This window comes from Lycorma delicatula, chromosome 13 (assembly GCF_047948215.1).
Source record: "Lycorma delicatula isolate Av1 chromosome 13, ASM4794821v1, whole genome shotgun sequence".
NCBI classification, from domain to species: domain Eukaryota; kingdom Metazoa; phylum Arthropoda; class Insecta; order Hemiptera; family Fulgoridae; genus Lycorma; species Lycorma delicatula.
Window position 1 is genome coordinate 6218539 of NC_134467.1, and position 23055 is coordinate 6241593.

General features: G+C 29.8%; 1 protein-coding gene across 6 annotated transcripts in view; it reads left to right on the forward strand.

Annotated features, from left to right (window-relative positions):
* Window positions 1-23055, forward strand: part of LOC142333946 (leucine-rich repeat flightless-interacting protein 2-like) — a 164237-nt gene that overhangs the window by 135338 nt on the left and 5844 nt on the right. For all 6 annotated transcript variants that reach the window (XM_075381580.1, XM_075381578.1, XM_075381577.1 and 3 more), the window contains exons 4-11: window positions 132-280; window positions 3005-3151; window positions 6614-6730; window positions 10942-11131; window positions 16649-16801; window positions 18007-18086; window positions 20135-20239; window positions 22788-22924. In XM_075381580.1, coding sequence (XP_075237695.1) covers window positions 132-280; window positions 3005-3151; window positions 6614-6730; window positions 10942-11131; window positions 16649-16801; window positions 18007-18086; window positions 20135-20239; window positions 22788-22898 — 1052 coding nt within the window. In that variant the 3' untranslated portion in view covers window positions 22899-22924. The remainder of the gene's footprint in view (window positions 1-131; window positions 281-3004; window positions 3152-6613; window positions 6731-10941; window positions 11132-16648; window positions 16802-18006; window positions 18087-20134; window positions 20240-22787; window positions 22925-23055) is intronic.

Genomic DNA, 23055 nt, shown 5'->3' on the forward strand with positions numbered 1-23055 from the left:
TTACTTTTGATGGAATATTTTTGGTAGGAAAAATGTTTATCCACCATTTGATAATATATGCGAGCATTTAGCTCGATGATCTGGTGTAACGTCTATTATAATTGTATGTATAACAATTTTTTTTTTTACAGATGCGTTGAACAGATCATCTCGGGTGGCAGCATCTGTTGCCAGCCCACGATCATCCAGTGTCCTTTCTGGTGGAAATAACAGTTACCATTCTTCCAGACGAAGTTCTGAGGATTCACTAGAGGAAGTCGCTAGCCTGAGAGATATTAAGGTTATTTTAACATCCTATTAGAATTGGAATGCCAATAAACTGTATCTGATTAGTTTCATATTTTTTATTAGGAACCAGGAAGCCAAATTTGATAAAATGTAGATAGTTGTTTTTGTGTTTGAATGCAATTACTGGTTGCAGATTGAATTGTGATTAGATCTTGACCATTTGTATTGTTAGACCACACCGCGATTAGGTTTATCAGATCTAATATGGGTTGTAACGAATGAGTGACACACATTATTAAGAACTGTACACTCAATGTGAAAAGAAATTAATGGCCTGATGGGAGGTGGGGACAATCACGCCTAAAATACGGGCAATAACCATTGTTTAAAGAGATAAACAATTTATATTTAAACCTAAAATATGAAAGCGATTTAGTTTTTTAAACATTTTTGTACACAATTTTTAGTTGAAGAAAGAAAATTATCAGTTATATAATTTACATTTTGAATATATGTCATTGTGAGTTTACAAAGAAAAAGCAACCTTTCTGGCAAGAGAACTAGTATATGTTATGTTGATACTGTAAGCATAAAATATTAATTTATGTTCTTTATTTGATCACAACAGTTATGGGAAAATATTTTCTCAGCCACATAAGTTAAAAAAAAAATAAAATATGAATTTATCTATCTTATAGAGATTTATCAGAACTAGAAAAACCTTTAAAGACTTTTAAATAAGATTGTAAAGGTACATTTAGTTTTGGGAAAATAAAATTTTTTGAAGGCAATTATAAAGTTAAGTAGTAATATTGTCATATCGTTTTGAATTGGAATATTAATTATGTAATTATAACCTGTTTAATTCTGGCAGGCTAAATTCTTATAAATGTGGTGACACTGTATTATTCATGGCTAATTTATTTTTTTAGCTGTACTTTGTTCCTATAAACTGTGATTGACCTTTATGTATTGAAAAATTAATGTATTTAACGATCTCTGAATAATTCTGGGATAAGTTAAAATCTATATTTTAGTTTCTGTAGCCTTTAAAAATTGAAGTTCATAAAATTTCTATTCAAAATCTTTATAAACAGTATTTAATTAGTTCTGAAATTTACAAGGGTTGTTCAATAAATAATAAACTGTAGCAAAATTATTATTTATTCATTAACAGTGAAAGTTCTACGCTACTTTTCAACATATTCCCGGCTAAACTTATACATCTGTCCCATCATTTTCTGAGCTTTATTATTTCAGTAGTAAAGAATTGTTTCTCTTTGTATATAATTCACTGTTGTCCTACACATTCCATGCAGCCATGAGATGTAGCAGCATCTTGACAATGGTAGAAAGCAAGTTAATGTCATGCAGGACTCTGCGATGGATCTGAGTGGGAGTAGGAGGTCTGTCCACCTCTCCCTTGTGGACCAGACCGGAGTCCGTAAGTTAACAAAGTCAGGAGTATGAACTGAAGTTGAGTTCACTAAGGGAACTAGAACTAAATTTTCATTGCTGCAAACAATATTTTTGGTGGTATGTTGTTTTTCAATTTGCCTTGAAATCTATGAGACATTTACAAGAAAGTGGTGTGAGATGTAAAACATTAGAGGGTGAAAGACGACTCCTGTTAAAGCCCGTCAGGGCTAGGAATGGGGGGTGGGACCAGAAGCGTCACAAGGCTAATTCAACATCTTTTGCAGTAATTCTGCTTGTAATGAATAATATGAAATGAACTGTGCACTACAAATTTCTCTCGTTTTTATGCATCTCCTTCAAATAAAATAATTAATGCAATTTTGCAAAATCTCAGTCAAAACTTCCACCAATCTTCTATTATGATGAAAACTGGTGACGCTTGTTTTGCCTGATTTAAACTGTTCAATCCACTTACAAAAAGTTTTAATCGTACTATTTTAACTTCCGTAAATGAATTTCAGCCGGTTTTACACCTTCAGAAAATAAAAATGTTATCACAGCAAGGTGCTGTTCTTCCACGATACACATATAAAGCAGAGCTGACATTTTGAAATAAACAGAAGAGGTTATAATAGTGGAAATTCTTTTAAAACAGCTTATATTTTCTATGTCGTGGTTCTAATTTGAATGTCAGACAGTTTAAGTTTATAAATAGTTTTTGCCATTTATCTCTTGAATTATTATTGAACAACCTCACGTAACAGGTATTTTAATTTTCTTTAATTACTGTTTATTTTCCGAAGAATTTACAATTTTCAGAGTTGTTTTTAAGCTCTTAATTTATCATTTATCGTAAAAGAGTGAAATACAACATTAAATTAAAATTAACTTTAAGAATAAATACAGACGAATCTCATCTTTGATTAGTTCTTGTACAGATAGTGATTTATGGATGCATTAATATAAAGATTATACTCAAAATTTAATGATTTATTGAATACATTCCGATGAAGTAATTCATTATTACTATTACTAAAAAGTGATGAAGATTCAATAACATAGAATAAAAAGTGAATTCCGGTGAGAAAAAAAAGATTTTTGATATGTTTACTGATCTTATGATAATTCTAATAAAAGGAAATAAATAGGAATGAATAGATACAAATCAGTAGATTTGTTTGAAGTGTAATCGCTTGCATAAAGTGGGAATGAAATCTGTATAGTTGCCAACTCTCAAGTAGTTGGTAACTTTTGAATAGAGTAACAAAATACGATTACCACAAACTTTATTTGCTTATATATTACTATTTGTTGTCGAGATATTTCTTTTATTCATATAAAGTTGTATTTATTACAGCAAGAGTTAAAGGAAGTCGAAGAAAAGTTTAGAAAAGCGATGATAGCGAATGCGCAACTTGATAATGAGAAAGCAGCAGCCGCTTACCAGTTAGAATTGTATAAGGACAGATTGGAAGAGCTGGATGAACAACATTCACAGTTACAGGTATTAATCATTTAAAATTAGTGCTTTTAACAAAAAAAAAACATGACCCTGCAGAATACTTTCATATGTTGTATAAGATGTAGAACATTCTATAGTATGTGTGAGTTTTGTTCTGTTTTAATTGTTTTTTTTTTCAGTCTACTTTGACAATTTTTTGTTGGTTGATCAAGAATCCCTTCAGGTGAAAGCATTTTATTTATAAATCCTGCTTATATTCCGGTTAGTTTTCAATCACTATTATGTGTTTTAAATTAGCCACTTGATCATCTGTCTCTATTAGATATACATAAAAATTAATTAATAAAATTATTTATCTGTTTAGGGGTAATATGTTCAAGTTTTACTTTCCCATCTAACACTAGCAGAGCTACAGCTCTGGAAGGGAAAGTATTGTAGTCAGTCCAATTTGGGCTAAGCAGTCTTCACCAGATCTTGACATTTTAACACCTAAGGAACCCAAAAAACCGGATGGAATTTTACCAGATGTACATATGTTCGGTGTCGCCCTCTAAATCACATTATATCTCCATAACTACTAGACCAATTTTGACCAAACTTGGTCAGACTACTTCTATATATGCGGGATTGATGCCATTAAATTTTCAGGTTAAAAGGTCAAGGGGATGAGGCTGTAGAGTAGGGTCACCCTCATTATCATGAGATTTTGCATAATTAAGGTCACGTTTTTCTTAGGCGCATTACGTTTGTTATCAATTAAACAATAGCAATATTTTGCAAAAGAAGTTTTGCAATATCGCGTCCCCACCCCAAAAAATGCTCTAAACTAGAGGATAACTGGGCATACTGCGTTAATAGTACCTCTTGTCACCACAAGGAGCGCTAGTGTAGCACTGACGTACAGCTATTGTAGTAGTCTGCTATGTTGTGACATAGAATTAAATAAATGAATAATATTTAAAGTGTAAAAAAGTAACTCATCTGGTTTTATAGTAAAAAATGAAATATTTAATAATATTAGATTATGAGATATATAATATTACTAATGATAATATGTAATATGTCACATTTAAAATGCAGTCCATCTATCAACCTGCTATAAAATTTGAATTTACTACCTTACCCCCTTATGTTATTTGAATATCTGACTATCATGCCACCACAGTACCAATTGCTATAACAAAGTGATGAGAATGCTTAGTACATTGTTAGTAAGAATAGAGAAACATGCTTTTATTATTAATCATACTGATAATTTGGATGAATTTCTTACCTTGTATTAAATTCCTATACTTTGATAAAAATCCTTTTGCCATTGCACTCTAATCTATTAATTCTCCAATGGATGTTCCAGTAGTATCACTATCATATGTAATTATTTCTCAGATACTTTTGACTTTATTTCTAGCGTGTCTAATTGTATTTTTGCAGATTGCCTTCTCCATTTTGATCATTCTGTTTCACTACTGATGTCTTTCTTTTCTCTATATTTATTTACATCCTCTACATTCCTAATCCTTGTACCAAAGCACTAAGATTATTTTTTAGTCTACATCCTCCACTATATGGGAATCTTACTTGTGATGTTGGATCAGGTCTATTATTCTATTGTTAATTTAAATAACAGTTAAAGTTACTTTTTTAAAATTGTTTATTTTAAATACGAATTATATGACTGTCAGAAATGTTTGTCGATTAACCTTGCAAGTTTATAGTAAACACAATGCATATTAGTAATTGAAACCGGTTGGAATTTTTATAGATTAAAATATTTATTAGTTTAATTTTATTGTTAATTATAAAAATGTTGTAAAGCCAATATATTGTAACTCTCTCTCCCAGTTATCCCCGAATGGAATCTGTTCTTATCTTAATATATCTCGAGGTTAGTTTGTGAGTGTAATGTACAGCATATATATTTCTGATAGTTATAGATTGGGTCGATTAATATTTAGAATAATATATGAATAATTCAAATATAACACATTTGGTATACTGAATACAGATACATAAAACTACATTTGCTTAACTTTTCAATGTACATTAGTATAGGTGATGTGTTCTCTGTACAGCAGGAATAATTTCATTAAAAAAGGTTATGGTTCATACAGTAATATTTTTCCAGGTTAATGAAGAGGCATAAGGTTAATTATAGGGTATTCAGAAAGTCTAGAGTTACTTTAAGATTGATGTTATGAGTAGAGTAATACATGAAGTTTGTTTACCGATCATCATATTAATTATAAATGTTGGTTTTGTTAGCACTTTTGACTAACAAAGTGCTTATTTTGTTTTGTTATACATTTTACTTAAGAATAAGTGAAAAAAAGGAAATGGAATTGAATCAGAGAAAGAAAATTAGATGCATCTGGATGTTATATAAAGGAAAAAGCATTTACCTTTTCCTTCATACGCGACTCCTTCACTGTTTGCAGGGATTCATCCCAATAATTTAATGCCGTTCATAAAACCGTGCAAGATATTTCTATCTGAGTGTAAGAGGACTGTAGAGTAATGAAGAGCCATAAAAATGTAAAAGTCTTTTGCAAAATCTATCTGGAGTGAATATCAATATACGGTGTTGCAACTTGGGATTGCAAAAGACAGGAGAAAAATAAACTATAAGCTTTGGAAATAAACTTTCTAAAATGTTTTTCGGACAAGACACAGAAACATCAGGGAAGAAGGGATGGAATAGGAATAAGAAAAATCAGACCGGTTTGAACACGTTACAAGAACGGTGGAAGAAAGAAGTACATTTGAAAGTGTTGAATTTAATGATCAGAAACCTTGTACATTGTGCGGGTGTTTTTAACATCAAGAAAACCATGGCCATGTAAACTTAAGATCGTTGTAAGTAGGGATGCTGAAGTAGAAAGAATTTTAGGGAATGATGGAGAAATTAAATTAGTGACAATTTATAATGCATCATTTGACCGAGTGTACTTTGTAAGGTGAATTAAAGAAAAACGGAATAATTAAAACTACACCTATTTCTTAACCATTCTGAGCTGTAGTTTAGAAAACTATGCGGTATTTTAAGGAATGCAATTCATTGTTTAGTTGTGCCGCTTTAAAAATTGACTTGCCGTATAAGATTGATAAAATTTTATAATTTCCTTAATGCTAGACATTAGCATTAAAGCAACCCTTTAATAATAATAATTGCAGTTGATCTGCACAAAATAAATGTTCCAAAACAGAACTCTGAAACTATTAATTACAAGAAATTAATCTTTATTAATTTGAGAAAAAAATCATTAGCTTTAAAACCCGATGAAAAATTAAACTTAGAAATTAAAAACGTAAAAGAAATCTGATGTATCAGATCATAGGTTTAGAAAGATAAAACAGTAGTTATTTGGCTTATTATTTATCAAATAACATCCCTCATAAATAATTTTGTAATTTGACTTTTGAGGATTTTTTGTTCATCGTTCATATAATTGTATTCTATTTATATTTATTGTATATATAATAATGGTGACATTTTATCTGTTATAGAGAGAGCATAGGGAAAAATGTAGGCAATTTGAAGCTTTAAAAAGAGCAGCGGTTAAATTGCAAGAAGATTTGGAATTTACTAGAGCACAATTAGAAGAACGTGATAGACTGATCGAGGTAATTTTTGTCTGCTTTCAAAAAAAAAATTTGGCAATTTTAGATTACTAGACGTATATATTTGTTGGTCTTTTAATTTAATTTTAATTGTTAATAGTCACCAAAGGAACTCATCGTTGAAGACACATTCCAGTCAGCTGACCTTCATCATCTTGCACAGTAAGTCTGAAAAGTTCCCGAACTAAATTGCTGTAGTTAATACAAGTACCACCATCTCTCAGACAACCAAGGAACTATGTAGTACGATGTCTGACGAGTGTGTGTACAAAATTTCATCATGTTTTGTCACTCCAGTCTTGAGTTATATCAGCAACGTACATTGTGTTCATGTGACCTTGTGCGCGCTCACAACATGGAACAGAGAAGCACAATAAAATTTTGTGTTTGATTTCAAAAATCTTTCGTTGAAACTTATTCTGTGATACAGCAAGCATTCACTGATGAAGTCATATCTCTTTCTACAACATTCACGTGGTGGAAACGGTTTAAAGATAGTACAGAGTCGTTGGATGAAAAGGGAGGCTGTCCAACAGTGTTCACAACGTAAACATTGTGAAAGTGTACGTGCCGCTCCTGCTCGAACAACCTCATCTTACCCTTCGGGCCATAGCAGAAGAGCTAAACATTAGTAAAGATGCAGTATGTACAATTTTAACAGAAAAAATGAACTGCCGAAAGGTGTGTTCTCGTCTCGTTCCACACTTCTTCACCGAAGAACAAAAACAGCTGCGTCTTTCTTGTACTCAAGACTTTGTTGAAACTGCTGATAGCGACCTGAATTTTTTGCAAATGATCGTAACTGTGGATAAAAGCCGGTGCTTCCTGTATGATTCACAAACGAAGCGCCAATCTGCTGCTCGGTTGAGTCCTGGAGCACAAAGACCGGTGAAAGTCAGGCGGCAAAAATGAAGAGTGAAAACGATGTCGATTGCATTCTTCAAAGGTCAAACTGTGAATTCCAAATTCTATTTGGAAGCGATGAAACGCCTGATATGTTGCATTCATAGAATTTAGCCCGAGTACCAGGATCCAGTCAGTTAGACTCTCTCTTGCAAGACAATGGTACACACAGCAACAGTTTTAATACGTTACTATGCCGCAAATCAGCACTGTCTTATCCCGCTCGTCCTATTCATCTGAGTTGGCTCTAGCAGACTATTTTCTGTTCTCAAAACTTAAGTTGAAAATAAAAAAGGCCACTTATTCGATGACATTCTGGCCGTCCAAAGTGCTTGCACCAAATAGTTGAAGGCGATCCCACAAAGTGATTTCTCCAGAGCATTTGACGAGCTCTACCGGCACTGCAATGAGTATATAACTAGAGAAGGGTTCTATGTAGTGTGCTGATTTGAATAAATTTGTTTACCTTTAAATCTTATTTTTTTATTTAATTTAGTTCAGTAACTTTTCAGACATACTGTATTTATTTATTTAATAGTCGGGGTTACATACTTACACAGTCCAGAGATATTGTGTCAACAGTACTCTTCAGAGGTGCATGTACAAATACAAAATATAAATACAAAAAAAAAAAAAACTAAAATAATGATATCATCCGATAGAGTCAAGTATTCATCAATGTGAAAGTCTTAATTCAAGTTCATTTGTCTTGTAGATTTTTCCAATATGTTTTTATAATTTCTTGATACTAGACTTTAAGTTTCAAGACGGAGTTTATTAAAATTATGTATATCAGTGTATTTATGATTCCTTCTACCAATATTTATATATTCTCAGTAATTGAATGGATTTACCTTGTATTAGAGAAATTATGAATATTTATATAGTTTAGGGCTGTTAAACTGTAATGATGAGTCAAAGATTCTAACCCATATTTTTCTAATAAACTTAGTGGTAATTTGATATTTTTATTTGACTTTTTAAGAATATTTACTATTTTGTTTTGTATAGTTTTGTTTTATTATTTGATTTTTGTAGCTGATCCCCACCTTGTGCCATTATATCATAGCTAACAATATTGTAATAAATCCCATATATACAGTAAATAATTTTGAACAGTAAGGATTTTGATTAATCTAGTTAATATGAAAATACACGGCGGTAGTATATTTTATTTTATTTTAAATTTCACAATCCCATCTGAAATCTTGATTAGTGATAATACCTAAATAGTTTCTATAACATTTTATTTGAACAAATTCATTGATGATAACATTTAAAATCAGTAAAAGTATAATCATAATGATTATCAAAAATTAAACAGACAATCTTACTTATATTTAGAGCCAATTTATTAGAATTTAACCGTACTTTTAATTCAGTAAGTTGTTTTTCCAATTTTTTATGAACTTCAAACTAAGAATTTCCTATATATATTGTAACTGTGTCATCAGCATATGATAAAATTTTACGATCAGGATTTTGTAGTTCAAATATATCATTAATATAAATAATAAAGATCCAAGAATGGTTCCCTGAGGAACACCATTATTCGAATCTTGTAGGTTACTTTTTATTCTATTAATTTTAATGTAATGTCTTCTATTCAGCAGATAATTTTCAAGTAATTGAAGAGATAAACCTGTGATAACAACATTTTTTAACTTTTCAATTAAAATTTTATGGTCAAAGTTCTGATTGCTTTAGCCAAATCCAAAAACATAGCAATTGTGTATGTGCACTTTTGTCTAGATTTTTATAAATGATGTCATATAACTTAAGAAATTTCATCTTTAGTTCCAAGATACTTCTAAATCCATACTGTGAGTTGGAGAGAATATTATATCTATTCAGGAAATTCAAAATTCTATTATATAATAATAATAATAGTTTTTCATATATCTTTGAAAAATTAGAGACAAGAGAAATAGGTCTATAATTTCTAGGATTAGTTTTATCACCGGCTTTAAAAACCGGTATAACCTCAGACATTTTCAGTTGATCTGGGCGTATACAAGTATTGTAGCTTAAATTTCATAAATATGTTAAAGCATTTGATGAGTTTTATCAAATCCATACTTCAAAAGCATAAATAAAGAGTAGTAAATATATAACAGGGAAGATTCGTACGTTTGGTGCTTGTATGAAAAATCATAGATTTTAAAAAAAAAACCTGTTCATTCTTTTAAACAATGAACAGTGTTGTATACTAAGACACCATTACACAGTTAATTGCGCTTCTTGACGATGATGAACATGATTGTTGGTTCCAGCAGAACAGTGCCATGTGTCGCACATTAATGAAATCATGCATTTCTTGCGCTAGAGTTTTGGCAAGCATATCATCTCTAAAGGATTATTACCCCATCATTCACGCGATTTGACTTTCCCAGACTACTTCCTGTGAGGTTGTCTTAAAGGAAATGTCTCTAAAAACGCCACACACACTGGAGGAACTAAAGATGAATATAACAACAGAGATTAGCAACATCAGTATACACGTGTTCCACAAAGTGGCCTCAAAGAGAGTAAAACGAATTCATACATGTATTACTGAACAGAGTAGCCATTTTGAGCATTTGTTGTGAAAATAAATAAATCTTTAAATATTATTATTTAATAAGTTTTTTATTACTTTGATGTGCATGACTTTCGGATCTATTATGTACTTAAAATATATATATATATATATATTTTTTTAATTCGAATAATTCATCAACATATTGACCACTGTGCTAGATTAAATTTAATATTAAATGAAACTTATGAACTTAGAATGTAAACATAGTATTACTGATTGCAAAAATAATCTAGAGATTTTGGAAGTTTGTAATAACAATAAAAAAATGAATATACTTGAAAAATATTATATTTATAAATATAAACTAAAATATGAAGTGATGAACCACCAGGTAACATTTGAAGGATTTAATTAAAATCATAATAAATTATAACAGTTGGCAACAATGATGTTATGAATAAAGGAAAATGCAACGTTTTAAATATTACATCTTTCCAGTCCTGGGCAGTGTTTGTTCATAACAAAATTCAAGATTATAAAACAGTATAATTTCAAAATTAAAAAAAAAAAAACAATTGAATTTAGTGTAATTATAGAATTAAGTACCAACTGGAGATGCGGGATCCCATGAAAATCACTTCTTGGTATTAGTTTGGTATAAAATAATAGACAAAATAAAAATTTATTTTGCTAAATTAATTATATATATGTATATATACCAGAATTTAGAATGGTTTTCTACAATAAATTTTTTAGTGTTAATAAATTTCTTTTTATGCATGTATTACAGGAACAAGGTTTAGTAATAGTTGGTGGTGAATATTCAACAAGCGAGGACGAGAATAGCGACAACGATCAAAATTGTGTAACAAACAACAATAATTCAAAGACAAAGACAAATAGCAAGAGGCCACCAAAACGGGCACTAGTATCTGCACAAGTAGCCAGTGCTTTACAAAATGTAGGAGAAGGTTCATTAGGTCAGTTTTTTTTTAAATACATTGTAACATGTTTATTTTAAATATAATACATAGTTTAGTTATATATATGCTGCGGACTGTCTTCTTCAGGCCTATTGTTGGTGTGGTTGGAATGTTGGACATTAGAAACCTCTGATAATTAGAGTGCAAGATTGTTAAACAGATAATCCAGAAGTCACACAACCCAATGAATTGTAAATAAGATTATTAAATAAAAATAAATATAGTATAGGTATCTGACAGATTCCAGTTGAAAAAAACATTTGTCATTCATGCATCACATATGTATATTTTTGTCATGGTTTTGAAATTTACTGTATTTAAATTTAATTTATATCTTCTGATTTGGACAATCATGTATTTTATATATGTTGATCAAATTTTGTTGAATTGTATTATAATTCGAAGAAAAACTCTTTTAACTGTTATATTACTTTTTTTTTTTTTTTTTTTTAACAAAATACAACTTTGAAGCAGTTTCAATACCTAATCATAGTACAGAGATTAAAAAACCATTTAGAGCACAATTTATAATAATTATTATAAATTATAAATGGTAGATTGTGGAGATGCCCACCACTGAACCTCTATGCAAGCTTTTTACTCTTTTAAACATATTTGTGAATACTTTTTGTAATGTTGCACTTAGAGTTTTTTCTTCTGAATTATAATACCATTCAACAAAATTTGATCAACATATATAAAATATATGATTGTCGAAGCTAGAAGATATGAATTAAGTTTAAATTTAGTATAGATCTCAAAACTATGAGAAAAATGTACGTATGTGATACACGAATGACTTTCTTTCTTTAATTTCATCGTAAGGAAAAGTATCTCATTATGCTCTCCCTTGTATCACAGTAACAGGAAGAAATTTTACTATGTTTTATGATAACCTTTACATGTTGATAACACATGTAACCTGGGTATACATGGTAAACCCAAGTAACCTCTGGATTTGCCATTTAGCTATTGCATTCTTTTAACTAAAATTAAGTGTTTTTCTTCTGTTTTGAGCTGTAGGTACATTCTACAATTTTAAAATTTGTTTCATTGTTTCACATGAAAAGAATTATAATAATAATAATAATTATGTTTAAATTTTATTAATATAAACCACCTAGTACTGAATATTGAGATAGACATATGTTGCCTTACTTTTATCATCAAAGTAGTTTCACAGGATCCTGCAGCCTTACTCATGATTGAATTATTCAACTATATATTAAAAAGATTTTAAGAATACTAAAATAAACTGTGCACATGGTATAATGTTTGTTATATTACTGTAATATTATAATGAAAGTTGTATATTAACATATTACAGGGGTTATTTTTTTTTAAGGTCCAATCATTCATGAAATTAAAACCACAGTGAAAATAAAAATTTTTTTATTTGTAACAAGTACTTGCATAGTTACGCTATTTCTCTACATATTCGCCACTCCGATTTGGACATTTAACGTAGAGTGGTACCAAACTTTTCAATACCCTCGTCATAGAGCGGAGCCACGTGTGTTTTCAGCCACGTTTCTACGCTGGTCTGCAGCTCGATATCTGTGTCAAAATGTTGTCCTCCTAGCCAGCGTTTCATGTGAGCAAAGAGGGGAAAATCGGATGGAGCCAAGTCCAGGGGGTATGGTGGGTGATCAAACACTTCCCAACGAAAACGCTGCAGGGGCTTCTTTCTTACAGCTGCAGTGTGCGGCCTAACATTGTCATGGAGAAAGACAATGCCTGATGACAACATTCCTCTCCGCTTATTCTGAATTGCCCTTCATAGACGTTGAAGAGTCATGCAGTGATGGTCGTGCCACGTTTCATGAATTCCACCAAGAGAACTCCATTCCGGTCCCAGAACAGAAAGTGTAGCCGTACACTTTCTGTTGGAAAAGGTTCGCTTGAACTTCTTTGGTTTACTGGGAGAATGAGAATGCATCCACTGTTTAGATTATTCTTCAGTTTCGAAATGCACCCATGTCTCGTCCCCCGTGACAATTTTGTTCAAAAAATCTTCTCCTTCATTGTGGTAACACTGGAGAAACGTTAGAGAGGCATCCATTCTCATTGTTTTGTGATCATTTGATAGCATCTTGGGAACCCATCTCGCATACAGTTTGTGGTTCTGAAGTCTCCCTCACAATGGTGAGAGAGCCGACCTTGAAATTTCAGGAAACGAATCTCCCAATACAGAAATTGTGAAACGATGATTTTCTCGCATTGCCTCTTCCACTCGCTCAACAAGATCATCGGTTGACACTTGCTTCCTTCCCTGACCGCCTGCATCACGAACATCTGTACGTCCTGCTTTAAAGTTCCTGCACCATTGTCGCACTTTGCCGTCACTCATTGAAGTTTCACTGTACACATTGCTTATTTGTCTATGAATTTCAGCCGCATTACACCCCTCAGCCTGAAGAAATCGAATTACCGCACGCACTTCACACTTGGCAGGAGATGCTATTGTTGTAGACATGTTTACGTGCTAGCTGCGTGTTCAGAACTAAACGAAGTGACGCAGCGTGATTGAAGGCCAAACTACAGACACTGCGCTTACACATATGTGCAAAGGTTCATCCGATTTTTCCGCAGGTTTTTATTTCGTGACCAATCAGACCTAGAAAAAAAATAACCCTCGTATATGAATGCTGCTATCTGTTGCAGTTTTTAAAAGTCCATTTCCCTCAAATGCTGTCTGATGGTTTATCAAATTGAAGCTTTGTTTGTATTTATATATGTAATATTTTTCTAATATATTTAATTTTGTAATGTTTATTAATTTCTAATATTTCTAAATTTGTGTTAATATCTTTAATAAAATGTTTATTAGTTATTCGATGGTCTGCCATATTAGATAAACATAATTTATTATTTTTGTTATTTCTATAACAATGATGAAATTTAGTTTTAAAGGAGCTATTTGTTTTTCCTATATAATTATAATCATAATCATTATATGTTATTTTATGAATTCCACATGGATTGTTTATTTTATTATTATTAGTTTTGTTTATTAAATATTTTATTAAGTGGTTATTAGGTTTGTATGCTGGTTTAAATATTTCTTTACTGTAAGTTTTAATATGTTTTCAATGATGTTATTAGTGTATTAATATTTTACGTAAACGTTTTCTTTTTTGTGTCTTATTTTTTGGTTGTAAGGTAATTATTTTGTTACAGTTTTTTGATAATTGTTATTTATAAATATTATTAGTAGTATCATATTGATTTTCAACTGCTACATGTTTTATGTTTTATTTTATTATTTAACTTTTCATTGTTATGTGTAGTTGATTGCTCTGTTAATTGTATTTGTATAAGTGTAAATTTTATGTGACCAAGGGTGATTTGATTTTTTATGAATTATATTATTAAACATAGATCTTCTATTTACTGATGTTTCAATTTGGTGTTGTCCCTGTTTATTTCGATATTGACAAATAAATAATTTAACATTCTATTATGGTCTATTTCAAATGTGAAATTTAAATTTTCATTAAAAGAATTTAATTTGTTTAATATTATTAAATCTTCATTGTTTATATCAGGTTATCATCAACATACCATGCACTAATTTACTCTCTAAATCCTGTAAATATATTTCTGATATAATTGCTGATAGTGAAGATCTCATAATGTCTTTTAAATATGCAGTTTAATTAAATTAGATAATTCATTCGTGATTGAAGATGCGGGATCTCACAAAAGTGTACTTTCATGATAAAATTTGAGATTATCTTTATCTCAATATTCTGTTCTAAGTGGTTTATATTAATATAGTTTAAAAGTTCAGAGGAATAATACAAATCTTAAAAAGATTAATTTCAGTAAAATAATAAAAATGTGTCATAATAAAATTTAAGAAGATATAAGAAAATTATTTTTTATGTAGTATTTGTTTATTAACCAAATTTTCTTAAAAATGTGTTTAAACAAAAAAAAAGTCGGCAGCTCATTGAGTAACTTTCTTTCCCGGCTTTGCATTGACAGATTTTTATTTCAAATACACAGAGTTTTTTAATATTAATGACTTTTTTGTGCAATATTTAGATTACATTTACAAAAAGATGAAAATGTTCAGTAATTTTTTTTATTCTTTAACTCCTTTGATTAAGTGATTTATCTTAGTAATTGTGCACTGATAAAGTATAATTGAGAAAAATATCATAATTCTTAATAAAAAATGTTGGGTTCCAGTCAACCCTCTTTATTAAAAGACATTTCTATCATCAAATTTATATTATATCTAGAGTATAATTGCTGATATAAAAATAGGGTACCATTTGACCCTGCTCTTTTCAACAAATATCTTGTATATCATTTTTTTTAAAACTTCAAATTTTTAGGTTAGGTCCACTTTTTTAGAAGTTCCCATCATCTATATTAATGTTAGATACAGTTGAATCTTCCATCTTTACAGTTAAAAAGGTAGTTATTTTAATTGCGGGTCCCATTCAGCCCCTTGTTTTTTAGGGCTTAAAAGTTTATTGGAGTAATTATTTACTTCAATTAGTATGTCTTATTTGAGTTTAATCTCTTATTCAGCAAGGCTAGGAAAAAATTTAGTTAATTAAAATATATGCATGCTAACGTGATTGCTTCCTTGTCTAATGGGCTCAAAAATCAGGACAAACCCAAATTTATATGAAGATAGATAAATAGAACTTTAGCAATAATGTTCAATATCCCCCATCCCTAAATATAATGATTTAAAACTTTGGATTAATAAATAACTTTTTAAGCACCTTCATCATACTAAACTTCAGTTTTCTACAACCACTTTATGGAAAGTCAAAATTTAAAAACGGCAAATACTGCTTGCTTCCCCCTCTTTTAATTTTTTCAAAAATTTAATGACATCAATGCCCATGTATAGAACTCTGAATTTTTTTCAAAGAATTTATTTTGATTCGGTCTGGGTATTAATCAAAAACAGGCCAAAGAACATGTACGTATGTACTGTTGCCGCATGTTGTGCTTCATATCTATGAGCACGACACTAGCCAGCAAGATATCAGAGGGAACTGCAGTTCACATACGCGTCTGCACAAGTGCTCACTCCACCAAGCCGGCTGAGAATGCAGCACATTACACCATGCACCGGCGGCTATATATTCAGTGATGCAGGAAGGTGAGAGCATTTCCCTTTGACTATCACCAGGAGAAGATGGAAGAAGTTCCCTGGCTGGCCCGATGTGGGATCCCTCAGCGGATGCCAACATCGCAGCAGGGGTGGCCGACCCAACATAAAGCCTACTACACACAGAAGGTGTAGCAGGGAAGACAGGGCCAGACAAGCACTGCTCAGGCAGAACCACTTCAGTTAATGTTAAAACCTAAGTTTTTATCATCATATGTTTTTGTTCAGGTGGAACAAAATTTTTACTATTATTGTTGAAAATATAAAATACTGTGTCTATCAATTAATTATTAATTTATTCGATTGTATAGTCTAATATTTATATATTAGCTAAGACCTAAAGTAAATTTTTTGGTTTACATATTATGTTTCAGACGTTCGATTAAAGAAATTTGTTGAACACCGTAACGAATTATTAGACGAATTGAGTAGAATTAAATTAGAATTAGAAGAAGAGCGAGCACGTAATAGGGGACAACGAAATAGTACATTGAATGGACCGTCCGATGATTTCGAAGATATACAGAGTAAGAATATTTTGCATATGTTAGCATTTTAAATATTTTTGAAAGATAGAAGCATCGTAGTGGTTGAGCGGCTTGAAAAAGATATGAATTTTTCAGTGATTTCTTTTTAATATCTTTTAAATTGTTTTTTTTTAATTTTAGCATATTATGTAGCATCTATATATATATCCATTTTTATTTTTTCTCCATTGACAAAATCATGATTTTTTTACTGTCAACATATATGCTTATTTATATTTTACAATGTTCTTGTTATCTATAGTAGTCTTGGACTAGATTAAAATAATATTTTATAAATTTACAAACTATAGTTGGTTACTTCTAAACAAATATTTGTTTCTCTAAACTGAAACGATATTGTTTTATAATTTTTAACAAGGCATGCTTTTTTCTTACTAAAATATAAAGAGAAAGGAAAACTTTTAATCAGTTATACATCAAAAATATTATTGAATGAATGAGTAAGTTTACATTAAAACTTCTACTCCAGTGTTTGCTTTTATTAATTAATAACAGCATACTAAACAAGATGTGTTGATGTGTGTATGGATAGATGTTTAGATATATGTATATTTTGTCTTATTCAGAAAAAAAGTAAATTACAACATAAAACATTTTTTTATCTTGAAAAGTAAAAAAATGTATGAACTTTCAAAATATATTAAAATGACCGTGATGTTTTGGAAAAAAGGCTTATGATGAAGGTTGTTGATAAAAAGGAGATCAAATTTTCTTTTCACTGGTTCAGTCATTTCAAAAAGATAGAGTAGTAGAGATTTCCAATCAGTTGATTTAGATAAAAGTGAATATTTGAATAGAAGAAATTTAGTAGAAAATGTCAGTGTTGTAAGAAAAATGAGTAGAGATTCCATTCAGATTCACTTCTAATTTTGATGAATGATTGATTAAAGTAATTTGTTTGCGTTATCATATTATCTCTCTGTTAATATAATGAACTATTTTGTTAAATTTTTTTGCTGCAAATTTTAATAGCGCATCAAAATTGTTTGATAAGTTTTATATGGTGATTTGAAACGGTAGCTCTATTTTTAGTATTTCTTCAGTGAGAAAGTAAGTGTTGGTGTAAGATGTATGAGTTAGAGACCAATATTTTTTCACAAGTTTTTACGTCTTTTATACGTGTGAGTTTTCCATTTTGTTTTCTTAAAAAATAAATTTTAATAATTTTGTACTTGTTTTCTCAGGGGAAGCCAACAAATTATTGGGAGATTATAAATTTAAATTACAGAAAGCTGAACAAGATGTTTCAACATTACAGGCGAATGTGAGTTATTTATAATCCAATTACCTAGATTTAAAAACAATAACTGTTGTCAGGAGTTTTGATAATTACTAGTGGTTATTGGGATTAGTTGTTTTTATTGTTAATCAAGTGATGTATTTTAGGTAGAGCTCTTTACGTGACAAGAGTATATATAATTGTTGTTACAATTTTACTTGAATGATAAGATGGTATTATTTAATATCCTTTACATTCTATAGTAAATTAATGAAAAAATAAGTGTTTATGGTTCAATAAATTATTTTATTTCACGTTATAAAAAACTGATAACTCCAAAGAGTAATATATATTTTTAAAATCTCCAAAATATCATCTTTTCCTTCAATCAGATTTATTGAGAATGGTGGTTGTCTATTCTAACAAAAAAGGGATTTTGTTATTTGTTCTCATTTTAATAACTAACCAGTCTTATTGAAATAATTGAATTTTAACCCTGTGCTTCTAGTTTGTAATTAAATTCTATTAAATATATGATAAAAATCAATAATCTCTGTGGCGAAGTGGTAATATCTCAGCCTTTCATCTGGAGGTGTTAGGTTTCAGTCCTGTTCAAGCATAGTGTTTTTCTTAAACTGTTAAATTTCCATTTTCTTATTCCCATATATAAACTTTGAATTTCTATGGTGAATTAATTCATTTTAAAAATATTTTTTTTTGTTTTTCACTTATGTGGATAACGAAAATTAAGAAAATATGTTTTTACTCTTTTTTATAAACAAAGTGGAAATTTGAAAGAAGTTAAAATAAGTTTTGTACAAATACAAGTTTTATAGGGTCATAGCTAGGGGAATTGAAGTTCTAACGGGGAAAAGCATTCAAAATGTCTCTATTCTGAAAGGTATGTGGATAATGACTATTAAAAAGCCATTAATATTGTGCAAGTGATGGAAAAAATAGGTTTATATTTTGGCCATCAAGACGTCAAGACTTAACACCTCCTGACTACTTTAGGTAGAGTTTTAGTATAAGACTTAAGTTTTTGTCTTTCTTCTTCCTGTAAAGATAGAAGACTTAAAGCATTGCATCACAAATATTGTTGACGTTATTGGGATATGCTTACACATGTTTAGAATAAGATTGGACTACCGTGTAGATATCTGTTGTCTGATTTTCACAGTGTACACTACTACACTTTATTAATATAAACTTCAAAATATTTATTCTAAAACCATATAAGTAATAATAATAATCCCCATATTTGAAAAATAAACTTTTTTCTATTCCTCAAAAGTATCTATTTCATTTGCAGTCATCCTGTATTTGGAAACAATTTTCAGAAAAACCATCACCTCTTCCTTTCAAAAATTTATGTTAATGGTAATTTTTGCTAATTCTATTATGATTTAATAGTTAATTATCTACTTAAATACATTTCAGAGTCGTTTAAGTATCATTTTGCCAATACTTAAAAAAAAGTAGAGACGTTAAGGCTATTCATTTATGTTTCATATCCTGAACTGTGTTAACTTCTGTGTATGAAATTTGATGCTTATAAAATTTAAAAAAAAGCCACTGTGAAGTGGAAAAATTTAAAAGATCAGATTTTCTGTTGTTAAAAATGTCAGAGAGGTGTATTTTTTCTTTTATATTATTACTTTTACTTTAAAAGTAAGTAATATTTACAAACATTTATTTTTTATCAAATTACTTCATTCCCAAACTATTTCAAATATATAAATTTCAATCGAAGCTATTTTTTTTCTAATGAATTGTAATTTACTACTTACTTGTAAAATATTATATATAAATATTATTTCTAGTCCTATTGTGATGAAAATTTCAAAATAAAACAAGAGAGGATAGCAAATTTCACTTTTCTTTCATATTTCTGAAACTCATTAATATAAAAACTTGAAATTCTTCTTTACATAAGACATTTTTTAAGTTAACTTTATCTTTATTTATTTTTATTTTTACTGCGCTAATAATATGTTAACAGCAAAATAATTGCAAGTAAATTTCTTCTATTAAATGTAGATATTTTGATTTACATCTGGTTTATTTATGGCCATAAATTATGTTGTTTTCAGGTTGCAAGGTTAGAAAGTCAAGTTGTAAGATATAAGTCTGCAGCTGAAGCAGCAGAAAAGGTGGAAGATGATTTAAAAGTTGAAAAAAGGAAACTTCAAAGAGAGGTAAATTATTGTGTCTTTTATATTATTTTGAAATATTTCATATAGGTTTTTCTTTACACTTCTGTATATTTATTTAATTAACACAACTGTTAAAGAAAGAATGTCTATGAGCATTGCTGTCTATACATGATGCTGATTTTGTGATGCCAATATGTTCACTACAGATATTTGTGGACTGCTAAATTCATTTCTACTGTGGATTGTTCATTCCCAGTTGATTTACATGTTTACGTTAGTTTTATATTTTGTAAATAACTTTATTAGAAAAATTTAAACTTTTCTTTTATAGTCAAAATACAAGGTGTGTTTTTAAAGCGACTTCCATTTTGAATTTGCCACCATACATGTGATATAAACAGTTGGCGCTTGCATAGCTCAGTTATCTCAATTGATATTCAGCTGTTTGCAACAGTGGTTTAGTCTTTAAGTTGTTAACTGTTTATATTCATCCATTTATAATGAATAGTACAATTTGTGATCCGTCAAATGTGAAGTATGAGGAGTAATCTGGTGCTTGATGTCAAAAGACAATTCTGCAGCTGAAATTCACAGAAAAACTTGTGATTATGTGTCAAATATTTTAAGTAACAGTGGTTTTATTCATTTCAGAAGGGTAAATGAACAATGGTGATGAACATATTCGTTGGCCATCAGTGAATGATGATTTGTTGAGAAAGTCGATGAAAAAAATTTGACAACATTGGTGCTTTACCCTGTCATAATTGTCTGATATTTTATGAACTTTGATTATGAAGTTTTAACTGAAAATTTGGGCTATAAAAAATTTTGTGTTAAATTTATTGCCGAAGACATTTATTAACCCAAGGAAAAATATCTTTTTTCAGCGCATGAACTTTTGCTGCATTACAAAAATGAAGGTGATGAATTATTTGATTACGTTCTTACTGGAGATGAAATCTAGATTTTATATTTGAATGTTGAGATAAATCTTTAGTCAATGCAGTTTGGTGAAGAACTTTATGGGTACTGTGTTTCGGGGATGATAAAGTTGTCTTCCTTATTGAATTAAGTGATCACAGAACTACTGTGAATTCCGATATTATTGTGTATTATGAACCAAAAAAATCTTAGAAGAGCTATAAAAACAAACGACATTGCTTTTTTTTTATATGACAATGTCTGGCCACATGCAACAGATCAAACAGTGAGGCGATTGGAAAATATTAGATCATCCACCCTAAAGCTTCCGATGCTTTTTAGATTAGCTAGAAATCATTGGGAACTTAGCTATCAATGATTTTTTTTCACCTTAAACAGCGGCTTGTATCACAAAGATTTGACAATGATGATAAATTGAAAAATGGTGTTACTGTACGGTTTTAAGTCACTGGTGGTGGAATTTCTTGAAGAAACAATGGAAAAGCTAGTGAAACACTATGTTTCACATACTATGTAACTGTGTTTCATAGTGAAACACTATGAAAAATGTGTTGAAGGCGGCTGTGTATGCAGAAAAGTAATAAATGAAGTTTTTATGTATAAGTAATAAAATTTTTTCATATATGTCGGTTTTGTTTTTATTTCAAAATGGTCCTACTTTTTAAAAAGCACACCTCTTATTAAACACCTCCACGTAATACATTTTTTTTTTTAAATAAATAAACTTGAACAATATGATAAAACACGCTAACATAATAAAAGTATTATTTATTAACAGACTCAGGTTCAAATTAATGGAACTTTTTCTTTCACAGATTTCTGAGCTAATTATCAGTTCCTTTATTGAAGTATTCGTTAACACTACTGTTAAAAGCGACTGCAATAAAAAGATTAAAAAATACTAGTATGCAATTGAATATATTGTTTGACATGTTCATTCAATGTGTTTTTTTGGAAATTTTATTTTTTTCTTATCTTTCAGGCGTGTTGAGATCTTTATGATGTCCTCTTTTCTGATGTGATTTACCAAAGTTATACCTGTAGTATATAATTCACTTTGGATAGACTGGATGACATTCACCTATATAGAAACATGAGTGTAGTACACTCATCAACAGAATAAAATTTTCTAAATTATCTTCCTCATAGAATCAGGGTGTATATAAAACAAACCACAACTTGCAAATTTTACACGGTTACAAATCTGAACACATTAAAATAATATATATTAACAATCTCAGAATTGATAGAATATATATTAATTACTTAATTCATACGTAGTTGTTTCTAATCTTAAGATTGATTCTTCACTGAACAAATCTGTGTTAGTTTCAATAACACTTTGAGAGAAAAACATATTTTAGAAAGCGTATAATTTTAATCATTTGATGATTAATAATTATACAGTATGAAAATGTATATAATTTATGTTTGTAGGGTATCTAGAATTATGTTTACGAGCATTTTTTGTTTAATCATTATAAGGAGTGCTGTAATTTTAGAATTGATCTGTGAGTGAATCTATCCAACAGTTAATTGTGTGCGTGTTTGTATTTAAGAGTGCAATCTGTTGTTTGTTAATTTATTTATTTTAATATATGTTAAAAACAAAAAAAAAAAATAATTTATTTTGAATTTATGAGAGCAGCTAAGAGAATCACAAGCCAGGGTTGAAGAGCTTGAAACAGCGCATTCACACCTACAGCGACGGCTTGATAAATTGAAGAATGCTAAATCAGCACTTTTAAAAGATTTGTAGCAAGACTGTTACACTCACTACAACAAGTAAGTTGCTGTAATTTTTTTTATCTTCGTAATAAGTTTCATGTATTCTTTGTCTCTCGCTCTCTCTCTTTCTATATATATATATATACTTATTTTATTTATATTAATATATTTATATACCCTTTCACTGG